Source organism: Cibotium barometz, chromosome 1 (genome assembly GCF_041138505.1).
Source record: "Cibotium barometz isolate CiBa-2024 chromosome 1, ASM4113850v1, whole genome shotgun sequence".
Taxonomy (NCBI): Eukaryota; Viridiplantae; Streptophyta; class Polypodiopsida; order Cyatheales; family Cibotiaceae; genus Cibotium; species Cibotium barometz.
In genome coordinates this window covers 3,067,311-3,088,941 of record NC_141046.1, presented here as the reverse complement: position 1 = coordinate 3,088,941, position 21,631 = coordinate 3,067,311, and the positions used below count along the sequence as shown (strand labels likewise).

Sequence of the window (21,631 nt, the reverse complement as noted above, 5' to 3'; positions counted from 1 at the left end):
AAGCAAATCCAACGGTTGTACCGGTCTTTGATGTAGATGTGGAAGCTATTGTCACCCGATATCAGAATACTGGACAACCTGTCTCGGCAGTTCCGCAGAGTGTGGAGGGGGAGGCACCATCATCGGATAGTCCGACTGAAGACAGTGTGGTGCCCGAGCAGGAGATCCAGGTGGTTCCAGGCCAGATAATGGAAGGCAATATTTTACAGAGGGCTGTGGAAGAAGCTTTAGCTGCCAAGGCTCAGCAGGTGCATACTGTAACCGAGCAGGAAGCCATTATAGCAGCTGAACAGCAATATGAACGGCGTTTGCAGAAGTCCATCAGGGTGGAGGAAGATGAATTACAGGACATGAATTTAGGTACTGCATCCGATCCTAAGATGGTTCGAGTTAGTGTGCATGTTGAAGGTCAATTTAAGGAGGACTTGCAGAAACTGTTAGTGGAGTTTCGAGATGTGTTTGCTTGGGAGTATTCTGATATGAAGGGCATTGATCCAGCTTTACATCAGCACCGCATCAATTTGAAGAGTGATGCTGTTCCTGTTATCCAACAGCGGTATCGCATGAATCCAAATTTCGCCAAGCAGGTCAAGGAGGAGCTGGATAAGCTATTACGGGTAGGGTTTATCAAGCAGGTCAATGAGGTGACTTGGCTGTCTCCCATTGTGGTCGTGCCCAAGAAGAATGGCAAGATCAGGGTGTGTGTGGACTACAGGAAGTTGAATGCTGCCACAATTACTGACCCGTTTCCGTTACCGTTCTGTGATACCCTCCTTGATGCTGTGGCTGGTCATGAGATGTATAGTTTTTTGGATGGTTTCTCAGGGTATAATCAGATAAGGATGGCACCGGAGGATGTGGATAAGACGGCCTTTATCACTGAGTGGGGAGCATTTGCTTACACGGTGATGAGCTTTGGATTAAAGAATGGCCCACCATCATTTTCCTTTGTGGCTCAGAAGGCTTTTGAGCCATATCTGTTGGATTTTATGCGAGCCTTTCTTGATGATTTTAGTGTCTTTGGTAAAAAGGCTTTGCACTTACAGCACCTGAGGCTCTGTTTGGAGCGCTGTCGGATGTTCCGCATAGCTCTTAATCCCTTCAAATGTGCTATTGCAGTAAGGCGTGGGATTCTCTTGGGCCATGTGGTGTCCCAGGAAGGCATCTTGATTGATGCAAAGAAGATTGAGGCCATTCAGAAGGCTTCCGCACCACGTAATCTTAAGGAATTAAGCAGGTTTTTGGGGCAGGTTAAGTGGCATAGTAGGTTTTTGCGATATCTTTCAGATGTGTGTGCACCCCTTACTCATTTGACCAAGAAGGGCGTGGATTTTGTGTGGTCTCCAGTTCAAGAAAAGGCATTTCAAATTCTGAAGAAGATGTTGGTGGTGGCACCGATAGTGCTACCTCCTGATTGGGGGTTACCATTTCATGTTTTTGTAGATGCTTCGGACATTGCCGTAGGGGCTGTACTCATGCAGGAGAAGGTTAAGGGTTGGTTTCGACCAGTGTACTATGCTAGCAAGATGTTGACAAGTGCTGAAAGGAATTATGCCGTTACGGAGAGGGAAGCTTTGGGGATGGTGTATTCTCTTCACAAGTTCCGGCATTATCTGTTGAGCAATAAGCTGGTTTTCCATGTAGATCATCAGGCCTTATTGTATCTGGTCAAGAAACCACACTTGACGGGTAGGTTAGCTCGGTGGATGCTTCTACTCCAGGAGTTTGACTTTCTGATCCTACATACCCCGGGAAAGGAGCATGCTGTAGCGGATTATTTAATTAGGTTGGAGATTGGGGAAGTAGCTGAGGGGGTGGATGATAATTTACCTGATTCGGTTTTGTTTTTAGCTACTGTGGCGATATTGGATTCTTGGTATGATCAGATGTTGAGTTTCTTGACAGATGGCACCCTGCCAGTGGAATTCTCCACTGATCAACGGAGAAAGCTGGTACTCCGGAGTAAACCTTTTTTGGTGATTGCAGGTGCTCTGTACAAGAGGGGGATAGATCAGATTATCCGTCGCTGTGTCCCAGAATTTGAGCAATCAGCAGTTCTCCAAGAGGCTCATGGTGGCATTGCAGGTGGGCATTTTTCTGGAGACATTACCGGTAAGAAGATTCTTCAATCTGGGCTTTGGTGGCCTACCGTGCTGAAGGATGCACACAATTATGCTCGGAGTTGCTTGGTTTGTCAACAGTTGGGGCAGCCCGGAGCTTCAGACCGCATGGCGGATAATCCGATTCTGCCCTTAGATCCTTTTCAGAAGTGGGGTTTGGATTTTGTTGGGCCAATCAAGCCTAAGTCCAAGCGGACAGGTTGCCGTTATATCTTGGTGGCTACTGATTATTGTACGAAGTGGGTGGAAGCTGTTGCTTTGAAAGATAATACTGCCAACAGTGTGGCCAGGTTTCTCTATCACAACATTATGACCAGGTTTGGGTGCCCAGTGGAATTGGTTAGTGATCGGGGTACTCATTTTCTCAATGCTGTCATTGCTGAGTTGACCAAGACTCATTTGATTATGCATAAGAAGTCTACTGCCTATCATCCTCAAGCCAATGGTCAAGCAGAGAGCTCCAACAAGATCTTGGTGAAGATTTTGAAGAAGATAGTAGCAGAGAATCGGGATGACTGGGATGTGAAGCTTGATTCTGCTCTATGGTCATTCCGTACAGCTTTTAAAGTTACTACAGGTCTGACACCCTTCAAGCTGGTGTATGGTTTGGAGGCGGTGGTTCCGATGGAGTATGTAGTTCCTAGTTTGCGGGTGGCTATTGCTGATCGGTTATCACCGGAAGAATCTGTTCAGTTCCGACAGCAGATGCTGTGTCAGCTCGAAGAGGATAGGATTGTTAGTGGGTATATCACAGAGGTGATTCAGCAAAGGCGGAGGGCTTGGGTAAGTAGACAGATCAAATTCAAAGTTTTTCAGGTTGGGGATTGGGTTTTGCTGTATAATTCGAAGCTTGGTCCTCATCCGGGTAAATTAAAGCTGAGGTACATAGGGCCGTACAAAATCATGGAGGATTGTGGTCAGGGTACTTTCCGACTTGCTGATATGTTTGGGACTCTGGTTGAGAAACCGATTAATGGTTTCCGATTGAAGAAGTTTGTGGGTCAGCCACCAGTGGTCGGAGTAACCGCAGAGGTCGGAGTTTTAGCAGATGGAGGGATATCCGCATTAGTGAGCAACTTAGGTGACGGTGTAAGTGCGGATGTGTTCGAAAATTTGGGGATGACCGCTAGTGTACAAGTGGAGGATCTTGATAGGAAGTCGGGCATGTGTGGTAGATTTGGCCGACTGGGTGACGTTGTGTTTTATATCACCACGTGTGGGGGTTTTGTCATGCACATTTCAATTTTGGCATGCTTGGAGGAGACCTTTTGCATGAATAACGCAGAGCGCTTAGCAAAGCTGAATTCCCTGCGTCAAGCGCTGGCTGAGATGGGGCGTTCAATGCCGCTTAAGGTGGTTCCTGTGGAGCGCTCTTCTCCCCGGCGACTGCGTCAACAACCCGCCGCCAGTAAGGAGCTTTCTGTTCGTGCGTCTGTGGAGGCTGATGAAGATTTCGAGCCTGAGGATGCGCTGTCTGCAGAGGTAGGGGGGTTGGAAGCTAATACTTTGCAGGCTTTAATGGATCCTTTCTTGGATTTTTCTGTTCATCTGGATTTGTCAGAGGAGGCGACTACTCAGTGGTTGCAGACCATTGGATTATGGGAGTTTGCATCTTTGCCGTGGGACAGATGGCGGGAGAATGTTTATGCCAAAACGCAGTTGGAGGTGATTCGTAAGAGGAATGGTTACCTCTCTGCGACTGTGGGTTTGACACCTCAATTGATAGCAGAAGTGTTTCATCTCCATTATGAAGAAACTGTGGCTGTGGCAAAGTGTTCGGATGTGGCCATGAGGAAGGAATTTGGGCTTCCACAGGGGTCTCGAGCCTATTACATGGTGAAGAATGTCGCTGAACCCCGTCGTCAGCATTTAAGATGGTACCTTGAACGCATTTGTCAGGTAATCAAATTGGAATACATGTCAAAAGACAATTTTGCACCTTTGCTGTATGCTGAGAAAGGGGGAAAAGTTAGTTGGGCTTCTTTGGTGCACGCTCGAATTCTGCAGGAGGTGGAAATCACTGATAAGAGGAAGTCTCAAGTCACTTCTCGGCTGTCGGCGTTCTTAGCAACTTTGTTTGAGCAGGTTCCTATGATTTCTGCCAGCAAATTGACTCTTTTGCCGACTCAACCAGTGCATGGTGGTCTTGAAGAACCGGGTCAGGATGACGTTGTCCCGGACGGAGCAGTGGATTCTCCATTAGGATTTGAGCATCAGCCTGACAAGATGAATGTGTTTAAGGATTTGATGGAAGCAGGCTATACTCGTTCCGAAGCCAAGGAGGTGTTGGTCTCACCTGATGTTCCGAAAGGGTTAGATTTGTTGCATCAGGCCACAGAGTCTGTGGGTACTGATCCATCCTTAGTTTCAGTGGGTAAGAAATTCACTTTTAGCAAGAAGAGAAAATTGGATGTGGATTCATCTGCGATCCAAGATGTGGTAAAGACGATGGATTTTACACCTGTTAAGTCAAATCAGTGGGATTCTGTTATAGTCATAGCTAAGGAAGCAGAACAGAGTGTTCAGAGTGGAGAGTTGCAGGATGTGCTCTGGTCTTTGAATAAGGTCCAAGAGTATGTTCGGAAGCAGGAGAGTAGTATTGCAGATTGGAAACAGCAGGTTCGGGTTATCCAGGAGCAGTCGAGATCAGAAGCTACTTATCAGCTTAAAGTCAAGCATCAAGAGGAGGAGTTAGTGAAAACTAAGATGTTGTTAGTTCAGGCTCAGGAGGCAGTGGTTAAAGAGAAAGACCAGGCAGCAGAGTGTCAGAGAAATTTGGTGAAGACAAAGATGTCGTTGGGATTGTTTCACGAATGGACAAATCAATTGCAGGAGAAGATGCATAAAGAGTTGGAAGTGTTGTCTGAGCAAAATGTGGGTTTGCAGGTGGAGAATCAGATGTTAGTTCAACGTATTCAACCATTGTTGGCTATTGAAAGACAGATGCTATCTCAGAGTAATGAAGATGTAGAGGGAGTGTTAGTTTCAGAGTCTGATTTAGCAGTGATTAGGAGGAGCTTAACTGAGGTGGGAGTCAAATTGTGGCAAGGTATCCGAGATCGGATTGAAGCCTGGGTGATGAAGCCATTTCATACATTAAGTGGAGCTTTCATTTCTGAATCTGAGCAGATATTGTTGGATCAAGTAGCAGGGTTACAGTCGGAAAAGGATGCTTTGATGTTGAAATTGTTGGAGTTTGAGAAGCAAGTTCAAGCCATGTGTTTTATGGAGTTGCCTAATGAGGGACAGTTGGATACAGAGCAGGCTACTGTGGGGGATCATGAACAAACTGTGGAGATTATGTCGGATGTTGACAAGGAAGCAGTTGGCCAGGCTGAAGTCATTCAGATGGTGTCACAGGATGTAATGCTTGCAGATCAGATTACTGTTCCAGTCGTCAATCTGGAGCCGGTGGAAGATTCAACGATTAAAGATGATCCGCCGAAGCCATTGGAGCCGGTGGTGTTACCTTAGTAATTTATGCTTTTCTAGTGTTTTAGGATTTCTAGTTTAGTAGGATTTTGCTTTCAGTTTGTAGTTCTGTTTTCTTTTTGAAGCAATGTAAAGACAATGGATGGTTTGATCAGGGATTTATGGGTCCGAGTCGGGTTTTCTCGAAAACCCAACCACCGGGCTGTGCCATGTGTTAGGGGTTAACTTTACCTAAGTGGGAATATCCGAATTCTATATATGTGAATGATCCTTTTGGGTAGTTGCTTAGGGATTCGTGAGAAAGAAGAGATATGAAGAGATGTAGTTAGTTGACAATGGGAAGGCGCATAACTGATTTTCAGAATTGTAGAAGAGGAGGAAGCGGAAATGTAATCCCTTGCATGATTATGATATCAATGAATTCTGATCATCTGTTCAGGATTACTGTGTGTAGTGGATTTTCTGCATGATGTTTCGTATTCCGTTTTACTGTTATGATTTTCTGCTAAAGGGAATGTCTTTGAGTTAGGGTTTGTTCTTTTTATGATATTTCCATTACCAAGTATCAGGCATTTAGTGCCCAGATACACACTCCCTATGGGATCTCGGAAGTCCTCTACTCCAAAAGACAAAGGCAAACTTGAAGATACTATGGATCTTACATCTCCTACGACGGCTGGACCAGCAACTACTACAACGGAAGTTGGTGCAATTCCTTCTTCGGTAGGTGCTTCTACTTTCTCTTTTCCGTCGTATCCATTACCTTCTACGGATCCATACACTCTTTCTTCTTTGTCCTTTATGCCTTCCTATCCACATACTTCTATGCCCTCTATGGTATATCCCCCTACATCATCTATGCCTTTTATGGCAACTTCATCTACTATGATTCCTCCTTCTACTACTTCCACTACTGCTCCTCTCCCCACTCAATCATATCAGCCCTTTAACCCATTCACTCAATCTTTGAGCCTTCCAAGTCTTTCCGATTCACAAAAGCTTACCCCAAACAACTACCACACTTGGTCCTTGTTTATGCAACTTCTTTTGGAAGCGCCGGGATGTGGTCTATAATCACTTCTCCTCATATGGTGCCTTCTCAATATCAAACCTATATGGATACACGGGCCAAAGCTTTACTTGTGCATGGCATGTCTACATCGGTTGTGTCTCAATTTCTCTCTACAAGGAGTACGGCTCAACAATTATGGCACGCTATACAAATGCAATATGGAAGACTTTCAACGGCTAAGATGGCTAAGTTGGAAGAAGATTTGGATAAGCTTTCTATCTCCGAATCCGACAACATAGTGGAGAAGCTTGGAGAATTCAATCGAATCAAGCGGCAACTTGAAGAGTTTGGTACATTGGTAAGCAATCCGGTCCACAAGCTACTTGGTAAATTGCCTTCTTCTTTTGAATCGTTCAAAGATAACATCTTTCTTCGAGTTCCTTTCCCTTCCTTTGAAGAGACTATGGGTCTTAAGCTTATTCATGCTGATCTTGCAGGACCTATGGAAGTACAATCGCTTAGTGGATCCAAGTATTATATGCTTCTTGTGGGCTTCTCTCGCAAATCATGGGTTTATTTCTTACCTAAGAAGTTTGATGCTCTTTCTCAAATTCTGAATCACCTTGGATGTTCATCTACTCTGACACTCATTTACTCAAATTCACAGAATGCTATTGCTTTAGCCAAAAATTGAGGACGATCCAAATACATTGATGTTCATTTTCATTTTGTTCGTGATTGGATTTCTGAAGGTCGCATTCAGCTTGAGTATTGTCCTACCAAAGATAATGTTGCTGATTTGTTTACTAAGCCTCTTCCTCGACCTCCCTTGGATTATCTTCTTCAGCGCGTTGGCGTTGGTCCTCTCATCTGGACCTGAAGAGGAGGTGTTGGATAGGTGTCATCTCCAGATGGTGTCACGCTAGTGGCACACTCTTTAGCCTCTAGGCATTTTTGGGATTTATAGCATTCATTTCCATTTTTTCCTATTTACACACTTTTTGGGTGGAGGAAAGGGTGGAGGAACTTTCCTATATATATGAGGTATTGTAGTTCATTTCTAATGAAGTTGGCTAGTGATTCATTAATGAGTTCTTGAGTACATTGTCTCTTCTCTCATCTCTTCTTTCTCACAGAGCTTTTACCAAAGTAGTATCCTTGGTGTGGTATTGTACTCACATGATGGAAGTGCAATAAATGACACTTTTAATATTTTTTTATCCATGGGAATTTTGGTCATCATAAATAAAATAAAAAATATCTATGTTTTGTTTTTGATTTGTCTTTCTGAATTGAGTAGAGATGATTTTTTTTTTCGAAGAATAGAGGCATATGACCTATCGAAAATATGTGATTGAAAATTGAAACAATTGAAGAAAAGCCAACTGCGGGCGGCTACTAGAATACAAAAAGTTTTAACGAGGAGGAGGAGGAGGAGGTCATGGAATCTGAGGGTTCAAGTGAACGCCGTCCGCTATCCGTGCTGGTGGTGGGCGGCAGCGTCGGCGGCCTGAGCTGCGCGCACGCGCTGCTGAGAGCGGGCTGCACGGTGCAGGTCTTTGAGAAAGCAAGAGCTATTGCGCCCTTGGGCGCCGGACTGGCCCTGGACGAGGTTGAATGCTGCCCAGCCCTGCGCGAATGGGGCTTAGGGGACGCCCTCCGGCAGAACGCCATTCCCTTGGCCGTAGAGGAGGTAAGCAAAATCACTCAAATCCTCTAAGCTTCTGGGGTGATGTCCTAATATTGTTTTGGTCTTTGCAGAACCGCCTGGTGGATGAGGAGACCAAAGCCCTGCACACCCTGGTGGTGAACCCCCTGCACAACTGCCAAGCGATGCACTGGGGCGACCTTCACAAGATTCTCTACGATGCCCTGCCGCCGGGGGTCGTGCGGTGGGGCCACCGAGTCATCGCCTTTGAGGAGATCGAGAATGGCAGCAAAGTGAGGATCGTGGTAGAGGATGGCAACAACACCCTGGAATTCCAAGGGGACTTGTTGGTCGCTGCAGATGGCTGCAATTCCTCCATCCGCTCACACTTTCTTCCGGACGAAAAGAGAAGGTTAGAATCTGCAAAATTACAGCTAAGTCAATTGAAAGCCACACACATACGGGCGAATCTCCGACCCTCCGCAACTTTTAGCTACAGAAGGAATGCCAAAGTGAGACATGCTAGCTTGACGAGCAGCAGCAAAAGACATATGATGGTGGTGCCTATACAGTTAGTTTATGAGACATGCTAGCTGCATGTGACAGATGATGCTGCCTATACAGTTAGTTTAGAAAGCAGAAGAGAGCAGTCATAAGGCTGGCAGTGCTTCCTCTCTCTCTCTCTCTCTCTCTGGTTAGCATAACGAATGATACGTCAAGCTCTTAATCAAGAGATACAAGGTTTCAGCCCCATTTGTTGCACTTTGATGATGTAGTATTTAGATCAGATATGGCCCTTTGGGTATGATAGAATCACGTCTCTCTTCTTTTTTTTCGTAATCACCTCTCTCTCTCTCTCTCTCACGTGCACGCGCACGCTCGCTCATGTACTCTCTCTCTCTCTCTCTCTCTCTCTCTCTCTCTCTCTCTCTCTAATGAAGGCATGGTATATAGCCTAATGAAGGCCCTTCCTTAGTTTGTTTCAAAACAAAATTTAATGTATACTTGTTTTTTAGTAGTACATTTGATGCAGATACTCAGGTTATTGTGCTTGGAGAGGAGTTGTAAACAAATCAGATGAAGGTAGCAAGGATGTCATGATGGCAATGCGTGAACGGTACCCCGATATTGGCAACACTGTCTATGTCGAGATGACAAGGGAGTCTCACTCTGCTGTGTTTGAGATACCTGGAGGAAGGCTGAATTGGCTTTGGTATGTCAATCAACCGGAGCCTGTGTTCAAGGTAATCACAGTAACCGCATGAGGCACATGAGAAAGAATGCATGTGTGAAAGGAGGCTCTACTATTTTGTTGTAATGAGTACTAGGTAAATACATATATATGGACTTTTAAGTGGGGGAAAAAAACATACGATTTATTAAGCATTATAGATAGCTGCATATTCCATTCAGTTGATGAGAATTTCACCATATCGAACATGCAAAAGCCATCTAGAAATTGATACATATTGTAAGGAGTCACACTTACTGAAAAGATGAGCATTAGGAGAGATGATTGGATCCACAAGTTAAGTGCACATTTCTTGATGTTGAATGATATCTAAATTTTACTATATGTAAGGGAGCGCAAATTGCTCATAATTGTGCTCGCCATTTGTATGAAGTCATACTCACATGCTTTAGAAGAGGCCCATGATGATATCTCATGTTTGGTTTGGAAGCAGGGTGTGTCCTTGACATCGAGAGCGGAAGATGATGCCATAGCCAAGATGAGTAAGGAGGCAAATAAATTTTTGACACCAGAGATGACAATGCTACTGAGGGCAACAAAGGCCCCATTTTTGCAGGCAATATGTGATAGGGAGCCACTGAGGAGGATGGTGTGGGCAAGGGTGGTACTGTTGGGTGAGGCAGCACATCCCACTACTCCCCATGCTGCTCGAAGCACCAACATGTCGATCATGGATGCTGTTACACTTGGCCGTTGCATCGCCTCCTCTAACTCCACCACAACTGTGACCTCCCCTAACAAAGCACCGTCCCCTCCCCTTTTTGTTGCCTTGGCTGAATACGAATCTCTCCGCTTGCGGGCCACAACCCGACAACTTCTCTTTTCGCGCTTCCTTGGTCAACTTAAGCAAGGCCATTTACACCCCAAAGGTTTTTCTTGGCTACAAGCCTCACCAATAGAGTGTCAAAAGCTTGTGCAAGCACATTGGAATACTTTTGATCCTTCCATATTTGATTAGGTGCCCATTCAATGGAATACTTTTGATCCTTCCATATTTGATTAGGTGCCCATTCAATGTAGATGCTTTGAGATACTCCTCACATGTGGCTAGATGCATCCATGCAGAGGCTAGTGCAAGAGTTTGCACAAGCATATGATCCACTCCCTTTCTCTTCATATCCCTCATATCTCATTATAATTTCCATGTTATCAGAGAACTTTCTTTTTTGTTAACCAATTGATGAGACAGAGAGAGAGAGGGAGAGAGAGAGAGAGAGAGAGAGGGAGAGAGATCATGGAAGTTAAAAATAACCTATGGGACCAATTGCAATGCATGGACAAAGAAAAGTTCATCACTGAAATGAAAATGAAGACAGGCCTATCTACAATCTGAACAAAGATGAGTTTACGTGTCATGCTGAGGCTAAGATTCTACTTGCTTTGGCACTTTTAATTCCTACTATGGGGTTACCCCTCCTTTTATTTCTACCTTCTTCTTTGTCCTCCTCTATGAGGTTCGGTCATATGAGCACCTCAAATATTCAAATGGTTGTTGCCTTTTGATGTTTGGATTATTTGAGGATTGGAGCTCTTAGCTCTAGTGTGGCTACAATTGTGTGAAAGGCTCTAAAGTTTGCTTCTCTCCCTCTTACGTCAATGGCACCATACTTCACCTTAGCTTCTCAGCGCTTTACTTGATCATTGAGCTTTACTTGATCATTGGTGACGAGCATTAACGGCACCATGCTTCACCATATCTTCTCAGCTCTACTCGATCATTGCTGATGAGCTTAATGCTGCACGTTAGAGCGTGCGTGAGGGAAGTACGTGAGCTGACTTCTCTACAGTCCCTCTCGCAGGCCACAACGGCAACCATGCTTCACCTTAGCTTCTCAGCTCTGCTTGATCATTGTTGATGGGCGCAACGCCGCTTCTTCTTCAACATCGTGCTTAGTATTGTCCACTGCTGCTCGCCGCGCTACGTCCAGCAGCAGCAACGCAATCGGTTGGCCCCTTCTCTATCCTTAGCTCTGCTTGATCATTGTTGTCGAGCTTAATGCTCAGCTTCTCTATCCTTAGCTTCTTAGCTCCGCTTGATCATATCTGACGAGCTTAATGCTGCACGTTAGAGCCACTTCTCCTCTTTTACAGCAGCGAAATTAGTTCTCTATCCTTAGCTTCTTAGCTCTGCTTGATCATTGCTGACGAGCTTTATGCTGTACGTTAGAGCCACTTCTCCGCTTTGGACACCATGCTTACTATTGTCCATTGCTGTACTGCTGCCACACGACCTGGTTAGGCTCTTGCTTATCCAGCAGTAGCAGAATGACTGCCTCCTCCTCCAAACTTTTGAATCTCTTTGTGGGGCGTAACTCCACCACTTCTCAAGTATCTTGGAAGAACTCTTGAACATAGTCTTCATCAACACTTCAACCCAAGTTCTTTACAAACACAGTTTTGCTGCCACTCCCACAGGCACCACTTGGAGAAAGTGTAGTAGGCCTGGCAGAATTCGCCTTCTCTTCCACCTTAGCATCTTCATCTTCACCGTCATCCTCGTTAACATCTTCATTGCCATCTTCGCTGCTACCATCACTATTGATGATACTTGCGCATAAGTTTCTCTATCTTAGTTTTTTGATTTTTTCTGTTGCAGTTCTTAGTCTGACACTGATTCTTTCATCAGAGCTCTCTTCCTCGTAATTGCTTTCAATCTTATTAGCTTTGCAGAACGGCTTTTTCCATGTTTTCTTCTGACTTGCATCACCAACCAACCTCTATCATGAGGTTTACATAACCATCAATAGGGCTATCTTGGCTCACCATTGAGCTTACAACATGCAAGCTTTCTCATTTTGCATGCCAAATCTTCAGAAGGGTGCTCTTCATAGGTTTCCTTTATGAAACCATAGGTGCATACCATCATGAAAGCCATCAATACCTTCCAGACTAGTTTGTTTGCATCACTACCTCTTTCTTTTGGAGTGCTTAAGATGGGCTCCTTCCTCACCCCATGACTCCTTATCCCTAGCTTGGAGAACCTTGCACCACTTCATGTTTCTTGCAAAATAATAATGCAAAGAACCATTCTCATAACTCATCACGTAGCATGTCTTCTTCAAATTGAGCATCATCTATGCTCAAACCAACACTCCATGATGCGAGAACCAAAAACTAACCTTTTTAGAAACTTGTTGGTAGCTTATTTGTGGATGTAGACTCCATTCTTGAAATCTTCACTTGCTTACTCTATGGGAAACTTTAAGGAACCTTCAATCCTTTCATTGAACCATTGAAAAAGGCGTTCTCAACAAATAATCTCTCCTTAAGGTAATGAGTGTACTAATTTACCAATACTTAAAAACAAAATGCATAAAACTCTAATAATATGAACCAATGTGTAGATTTACTCTAAAATCTCAACCAAATCTTAAGAACCTAGCATGGTTTGGATACCATGATGAGAATCTAATGTGTTAGGGATAGGTTTGGTAGAGTGGTGTAGATAAGAGAGATTAGATTAGGGAGACTCAAAATAATCAAGATAATCCATGATTAAGAGATGTGGACACCAATGAGCACACTCAATGTATTGTAATATGCTTTCAACCATACAATGGGAGGTTTCTAATATAGATAGCCTCTAGCCAAGAATCTTTGATATGTGGCATCCTTATCCCTCTATAAGATGTCACCTTTCATATCATATGTCCAGACTCTACAATCTACACTCTACACTCTACACTTATGATATGTGGCATCCTTATCCCTCTATAAGTTGTCACCTTTCATATCATATGTCCACACTCTACACTCTCCACTTTTCACTTGACTTTAGTATCCACATGTTTATCCGTATAATTTTGCATTGCACTAAATGTATATTTTCTCTCTCAATATTCCCTCTTAATGTGCTAAATTGAGAGGAGATACTACATGCACATTATTCCCAATCACTTATGAGTATCATGATTTGCTACTAAACTTCGAGGACCTCTTTAGACAGTGACTCCCAAAGTGAGTTGACAAATAGTTTGAGTCATGCCTTTAAGTGGTCAAAGGACTTTGTTGTGGCAGTAATAAATGTTGATGTTGAAGTCTTGACTTATAGCTCTTTACATTTTGATGCATCTGAAGTTAACGAGGTGATTTGTTACATATCCTTGTTGTTCAAAGTGCAAGTAGGTTCTTGTAGATTCTTGTAGTTTCTCCATTGTTGGGAGAGGGTTCTTATGGTCTCCTTGCTTTTTCTTTGGTCGCCACACCCTTCGAGACATGGGTATACTTCGTGACACATAAGTTGGTGGTGAGGCTATTCTTTCTTTGATGGATTTGGGCACCCGGATAGTACCATCATAATATGAGTAGGTATATACGTACATTTCTTTAGAATAATCCACACATTTTCATTACCTTCATAGAATCCTTGTGGTTATAATAATTTCTTGGGAATCCATAAATGATGAGTTAGAAGAAGATCTTATCGGGTTCTTTTGAGTTTTTGTTGCGGAAGAGGTTGATGGGTCCTCTGTTTTCTAGGCTTCGAGATTTATGTTGAATGCTTTTGTGTAAGTGCATGGGTTGGTGAGTTGGCCAAATTGGATTGCCACCTTCATAGTAGCTCGGGGGTCCACTACTAAGAAACCCTATGTATCACGTGCGTTCAAGGGAATCCATAAATGATGAGTTAGAAGATCTTATTGGGTTCTTTTGAGTTTTTGTTGCGGAAGAGGTTAACGTGTCGTTTGTTTTCTAGGATTTGAGATTTATGTTAAGTGTTTCCGTGTGAGTGCTTGGGTTGGTGAGTTAGCCAAATTAGATTGCCACCTTCATAGTAGCTCGAGGGGTGTATTACTAAGAAACCCTATATATCACGTGCGTTCAAGGAGTATTAAAAAAAAAACCCTTATTTATGAATTTTTTTATGAATAAAATGATCTTTTTTTAAAAAAAATAGACTTACAAGTTTTTTTTAAATTGATTAAAAAAACTCCTTCTGTGAATGTATTTATGTAAATTTATCTTAAAATTTTAAATTAAAAAATCCTTTCATTTGAACTCACGTGGTACACTTACTTATTTTTAGGTGGACCTCCCAAGTATAGTAGCCTTGAGATACTAATGTTTGCTTTTCTACCCACCTTTTAACACCATGAAGGTATCTTAACATTGGTTTATACAGTGGACATACCTTCTTAAAATTGATTTATGTGGTGGATTCACCTTTTGTGGAATTAAAGGTTTGGTACCTTTCTTGGCATGGAGTAGGGACAATTGTTGGGTTGGACACACTATCGATGATGCGGCTTGGTTGTTCATGAGGGGCTGCCAATGGAGAGGTTACTTGGATGCATTTACCTTTGTTATCTATAGTGAGATGACCTTCAGTGTCGTTCTTCTCTTGATGATTTAGGATTGTTTTAAAGAGAGGTCGTCGATAGTTTTGTGATAGAAGCATTTGACTCCTTTGGCAATGTTGGCAAAGAGGGGCTCTCAGAGTAGAAGCATCATTACGAGGTTATGCTAATATAGAAGTAGTCACCGATTTGAGAACACTTGAGCCTTGCAAGGTAGGGAGAGGAAGAGGAGAATGTAAGGGTCTTACCGGTTTGCACCTCTAGCCACTCTTGGTGGTAGAGTAACCCTCTCTTGTGGAGAGCTAGGGTCCTTAACCTTGCCTCCATTGTTGTCACTACAAAAGGAGCTTTACAAATGGGTGGGGATTAAAGAGAGAGAGAGTTATGAAAAGCTTAACCACTATCTCGATGCCATGGTGGTGAGTGAGAGTACGAAAGAGTAGATAAGAGAAAGAGAGAAGGAGAAGATTACATATATCAACATCACTCACCCACACAATTTCTAAGCATGTATGCAAGAAGAAGAAGAAGAAGAGAAAGCGTACAAGCTACTTCAATCACAAGAGCAAGAAAACTCAAACTCAATTGTGAGAATGGGATTATGTATTTTCTCATCAGTCCAATTGCCTTATAAAAAGACTCATTTGTACAAATGCCCAACCGATCAAATAATGTCCAGGGCCCAATAAGTTAGGCTAGGCTAATTTCCTAGTCTAAGTGTACATTATCAGTATTACACAAGTCATAAGCTTAGTATTTGATTACCTTTCAACATTACACAAATCGTAAGCTCGAATATTTTCCATAATTATTTTACGTAAGGCACATTGCGTGGTACAAAAAAATATGACTTGAAAGTGCTACCGTGCATTCAAAGTAATGTTAGCTAATGTCTCCTTGATGTCGTCCTCAAAATTGACAATGAAGCTCGATGGGAGATTAGTGGTAGAAGCAATTGAGTTCTAGTAGAAGTCAAAGCGGGATTTTGTGTATTGGGTAGTTCGATGAAAGGCTTTGTAAGATGTCAAGAAGGTTGTTTCTTTGAATGTGAGCATTCGTCAGCTTTGCATCTACTATACTTGCTTGTAGAAGCTGAGTATCTAAAAAAGAGTTAGGCCCTTGTTGATTTCAAAGGCAATGTCTTGGATGGCATTCTGGAATCTCCATCAAAAGGATGATAATGAGCCAAAAAAAGCAAATGGTAAATGACCATGTCGGGGTCAAGCACTGTATCATAATCTCGTACAAACTTGCACATTGTGAGAAGCATCTATTCTTCATGCAGAAGAAGGAGTTGAGATGGAGGTATCCATGGGAAATTGAACTATAGCTTCGGGTTCTTCTCTAGCTCTTGCTCGTGAATAGGTCCTAGTCTCATCTACATTCAATTGGGAAATGAATAGGGCTGATCTTGAGGTACCTTGGAGAACAATAGTACTCTTTCCAATACTTGGCTTGGAGAAGGTATGGTCACCTACTACCACATAGTTTTGTCACCCATGAGGTCATACATTATTAGGGATGCCTTGTTATGGTGTTTTGTATCCCCCTTAGTCCCTCTTGCAATGTGATTTAGACCACTGATTGAACTTGTGTTCTAGATAAAGCCCTGATGCGTGGTGCATTTGTTACTGCTGGTTGCTCTTCGACGACGACAGGGGGGTGTTAGGATCTCACCTTCTTCTAGGACCTGATGGGAGAGAGACATGATTAGCTTGCAAAGTTGAGGCTTTGGTGGTGAGTCCCTTTAAGACGTCTCCCAAGAGAGGTAAGTGGTGGGGGTGGCTTAGGAGACGAGAGGGGTCCCGTTGTTTATTTAGCTTTTGTCTGTGAATGTACGTACAAGGGTGAAATGTGGAAATGTGCATGCGTAGATGAAACGTGGAAACATGCATGCGTAGATATGAATATATATGTATGCACAAATGAAACGAGGAAATGTTTAAACTCACAACTAATGAGATATTTTCATCTCTCCTCTCTCCTGCTTCAACTAGATCCAAAAAGTAAGCTAAACTGACCTAAAAATGGTAAAAAATTGACCAAACTGATCTGGAAAATTCTAGAATCAGTTTTCTTGGTTAGAGGCTCACTTTTTCCTATAGATAAAGCCTCCCCCTTTGTAAATGGTTAATAGTGTTTTATGCACTGTTACTCTACTCCTTCCCAGAGCCAAAAACAGTGAATTTATTGATAATTCATTAGTTTTTGACCATTTCCTCTTCAAAAGAATTGGTAGCCACTCTTGTTGCAAACAAGAGTAGATCCCTCAAACCATCAAGCCAAAGGAAAGCTCACAAAAATTCATGTAAGCTAGAAATCTTACTTTTTCTTTATTCCATTTAATGGTTTTCTAATTTTTGTTTTCTTTAAAATGAAAAATAGTGCTATGCCTTGTTGGAAAGGCTTTCCCCCTCTCTTCATTATTGAATTCAGCCTTTCTTTATCCTAGATGTGTAATCGAATTGTTAGAATTAAACTTTTTATATTGTATGCATAAATAGATGCATAAAAGAATTTTTTATTATAAAAATGTTACTTTCATCAAAATTGATTTTTATGCATGAATAGATGCATAAAAGAATTTTTTATTATAAAAGTGTTACTTTCATTAAAATTGAATTTATGCATAAATAGATGCATAAAAGAATTTTTTTATTATAAAAGTGTTACTTTCATCAAATTTTGATTTTATGCATAGAAAGATGCATAAGTTATTTTTTTAATTTCAAAAGAGTTATTCTCATCAAATTTTGATTTTATGCATATAGAAAGATGCATGAAGAAATTTATTTTTATTTTAAAAGAGTTATTCTCATCAATTTTGATTTTTTGCATAGAAAGATGTATAAAAGAATTTATTTTTATTTCAAAAGAGTTATTCTCATTGATTTTGATTTTATGCATAGAAAGATGCATAAAGGAATTTATTTTTGTTTCAAAAGAGTTATTCATATTAAAATTGACTTTATGCATAGAAAGATGTATAAAAGATTGATTTTTATTTCGAAAGTGTTATTCTCCTTAAAATTGAATTTATGCATAAATAGATGCATAAACGGATTTTTATAAAAGTGTTATTTTTCACTGAAGTTGTTCTTATGCATAAGTAGATGCGTAAAGAATCTTTATATCAAAAATAAGAATTCTCTTACATTCTATAAATAGATGTGATATATGAATCAGATAGATGGGAAAGAATGGATGGATAGATGGATGTGATGAGAATATAAGTGATGAGAGGTAAATAGATGTGATGAGAATGAGAGGTAAATAGATGTGATGAGATGTGATGCGAATCAGATAGATGGGAATGAATGGATGGATGGATGCCATGAGAATAGGAGTGACGAGAATATGAGGTGAATAGATGTAAAGATGTAATGTGAATCAGATAGATGGGAAAGAATGGATGGATGGATGTGATGAGAATGAAAGGTAAATAGATATGATGATATGTGTTGCGAATCAGATAAATGTGAGTGAATAGATGAGAAGTGATGTCATGTGAATCAGGATATAAATGAATGATATAGGATGTGAATGAATGTGATAACATGTGAATCGGGACGTGAATGAACGATAAGGTACGTGAATGAATGTGTTAGCATGTGAATCGGGATGTGAATGAATGAGATGTGATGTGAAATGGATGTGATAAGATGCCATGTAAACTGGATAGATGTTAATGTATGTGAAGTGATGAGATGTATGGGTAGATGCAAGTAGATGTGATCTGATAAGGATAAATGAGGAAATCAGTGATGAGATAGAAAAATATGTAATTAGATGAGAATGGGAATACTTATGAAATGAATGTGGATTGATGTGTGGGTAATGTGGATTGATGTGGATGGATAAGTGGATAATGTGGATGGATGTAGGGATGATGTGGAATGATGTGTGGGTAATGTGGATTAATGTGGATGGATGAGTGGATAATGTGGATTGATGTGGATGATGTGGATGGATGTAGGGATGATATGGAATGATGTGTGGGTAATGTGGATTGATGTGGATGGATGAGTGGATAATGTGGATTGATGTGGATGGATGTAGGGATGACGTGTGGGTAATGTGGATTGATGTGGATTAATGTGTGGATGGATGTAGGGATGACGTGTGGGTAATGTGGATTGATGTGGATGGATGTATGGATGATGTGGATTAATGTGTGGGTAATGTGGATTGATTTGGATGGATGAGTGGATAATGTGGATTAATGTGTATGATGTGGATGGATGTGGGGATGACGTGGAATGATGTGTGGGTAATGTGGATTGATGTGGATGGATGAGTGGATAATGTGGATTAATGTGGATGATGTGGATGGATGTAGGGATGATGTGGATTGATGTGTGGGTAATGTGGATTGATGTGGATGGATGTGTGGATGATGTGGATTGATATGTGGGTAATGTGGATTGACGTGTGGATTGATGAGTGGATAATGTGGATTGATGTGGATGGATGTATGGTCATGTGGATTGACATGTGGATTGATGTGAATGGATGTATGAAAGATGTGGATGGATGTGTGGATAATGTGGATTGATGTGGATGGATGTATGGATGATGTGGATTGATGTGGATGATGTGGATGGATGTATGGATGATGTGGATTGATGTGTGGATGATGCGATTGGATGTGGGAATGATGTGATGTGATAGGGATCGATGAAAAAAAAAATTATGGGAAGATGAGAAAAGATGGGGACTAATGTGAAAGGATGTGGAGTGATGAGAAAAGATGGAAATATTGTTGGAACTGTATTTGTATGTGAAATCTGTTCTTAAATGATTGTTGTATGTCAAGAATGCTGGGGAAGCATTTTGATCGTCTTGTGAATGAGGTCATGGAGACCTATCTGTTAAAGTTACAACAACTGCTGATGGAGAGTTAACGGAGGACGTCTCGCATAGCAAGGTCGGCCTTGACTAGCCTCGGTTTGATTTAAATGGTGAGCTTCCGGTACAGTGGATGAGGGACAAAGGAAGTGGCCTATGAGTGAAGCGCTAGGTGACATGCGAAAGATCCTAGAGGGTGCTGACCATACGGTGCTCGGGCTATAGGTCGCCGAAGATACCCACATGTACGTCGGGGAAGATATTGGAACAAGGAGTAAGAGATGTTTTCTGAATTCGGGCACGAATCTGCTTGATTGACTTTGTTGGTCCTCAACAACAGATGAGTCCATGGCTCTTTTATTGGATCCGTTGTGATTGATCTTGCTGATCTTCAATGGAGATTCCATTTTGATATGTGAATATATTGCCGGTTATTATGAGATAGGAACTATCAAAAAGGCCCCTGAGTGGACAGGTGGTGAGCGTTCTATTTGCCAATGATGCCATAGGTACACCGAATGAAGGAATGATTGGAAATAAGGATTCAACCGGAGATTTTGAGGATTATGATCAGTGACACAATGGTTTTATTAAAAGATTATTTTTAGAAGATGCTGATTCTGTGAAAAAGGCAATTTCATATTGGGTGTGTAAGTGGTGTGACTAGTTTTAAGTTTGCATGCATATCTGGCTAGGGGGCCTGGGAACTCTTTTCCCTGGTACCTAGGACAAAACCTAACCAAATTCTTAATTGGATCCCATCACTACAGTGGTTGGGCGGTTGGCTAACCCACGGGACTGGATGGGGTTAGGTTGGACTGATGGATCCTTAAATTGAGACTCAATTCTGTTATGGTACGATAGATGAAGTAGATCCCGGACAAAAATTATTCTATGGAAAAGAATCAACGGCGGTTGTGCCTCTCAATGAAGAAAAAAGCGTTGGTCTCTATGATCCAAGTGCAATCTTTTCCCTGATTTGACTTGGATTTTTTTATATTAAAAGTATGATTTTCATCATAAAAGATTTTTATGCATAAACATATGCATAGAAGATATTTTTTAATATTAAAAGTGTGATTTTCATCATAAAAGATTTTTATGCATAAACATATGCATAGAAGATTTTTTTATGTATTAAAAGTGTGATTTTCATCATAAAAGATTTTTATGCATAAACATATGCATAGATATATATTTTTATATTAAAAGTGTGATTTTCATCATAAAATATTTTTAAGCATAAACATATGCATAGAAGATATTTTTTTATATTAAAAGTGTGATTTTCATCATAAAAGATTTTTATGCATAAACATATGCATATAAGATTTTTTTTATATTAAAAGTGTGATTTTCATCATAAAAGATTTTTATGCATAAACATATGCATAGAAGATATTGTTTTATATTAAAAGTGGGTGTCTACCTACTTCAAGCTCAAACCCATGAGCTTAGAGCTCCAAACTTGCATAATATTAAAGTAGAATCTTTTTTGGAGAAAGGGTGCCATCATTGCTTCACATTAGTCACATAACCATTATACTAATTCTATGTTTTTTTGAAAAAATGCCATAGAAGACACCAAAAGGTGGTATAATGTCTTCTATTTTCAAGTCTCCTTAAAAACATATACAGCTTTATAATTAGTTTTGGTTATCATCAAGTCATCAAGGACTTATTATAAAATAACCAAAATAAATATTAAATATTATCTTTTTCAAACTCCATGGTTGGTTAGGTCACGATATGTAGATCATCTTTCCTTTTTATATGCATGCAATCCAAACTATGGTTTGAGAGATAAGATCATTGTGTCATTACCAGGACCCTTTTGCTATCAAACTAGTTTTTAAAGATATTGAAAGTCTATTTTACATGTAAAGTTACATGGTTAGAGAGCGGGTTTGGTCAGATCAGTTCAGTTAGATATAAGGCTTTTGACTACGTTAGAGAAAAGTTATCCTCGAGGAATCACCTGTGCTTTCCGGGCAAGGGAAGTTTTTCCGGGATCGGTTTTGG

General features: G+C 41.2%; 1 protein-coding gene across 1 annotated transcript; it reads left to right on the top strand.

Moving 5' to 3' along the window:
• Positions 1-7,947: 7,947 nt before the first annotated feature.
• Positions 7,948-10,637, top strand: LOC147641520 (FAD/NAD(P)-binding oxidoreductase family protein). Its single transcript, XM_086785270.1, has 5 exons — positions 7,948-8,257; positions 8,326-8,624; positions 9,246-9,456; positions 9,898-10,422; positions 10,468-10,637. Exons 1-4 carry the CDS (start codon positions 8,006-8,008, stop codon positions 10,420-10,422), a joined length of 1,287 nt encoding a protein of 428 aa, XP_086641396.1. The 5' UTR covers positions 7,948-8,005; the 3' UTR covers positions 10,468-10,637.
• The last annotated feature ends 10,994 nt before the right edge of the window (positions 10,638-21,631 follow it).

Bases quoted from the DNA above. Each gene is read 5' to 3' on its own strand.
- LOC147641520 (XM_086785270.1), top strand. From the start codon at position 8,006: ATGGAATCTGAGGGTTCAAGTGAACGCCGTCCGCTATCCGTGCTGGTG. The intron at 8,258-8,325 runs GTAAGCAAAATC...TGGTCTTTGCAG, and splicing joins TTCCCTTGGCCGTAGAGGAG to AACCGCCTGGTGGATGAGGA. The intron at 8,625-9,245 runs GTTAGAATCTGC...CATTTGATGCAG, and splicing joins CTTCCGGACGAAAAGAGAAG to ATACTCAGGTTATTGTGCTT.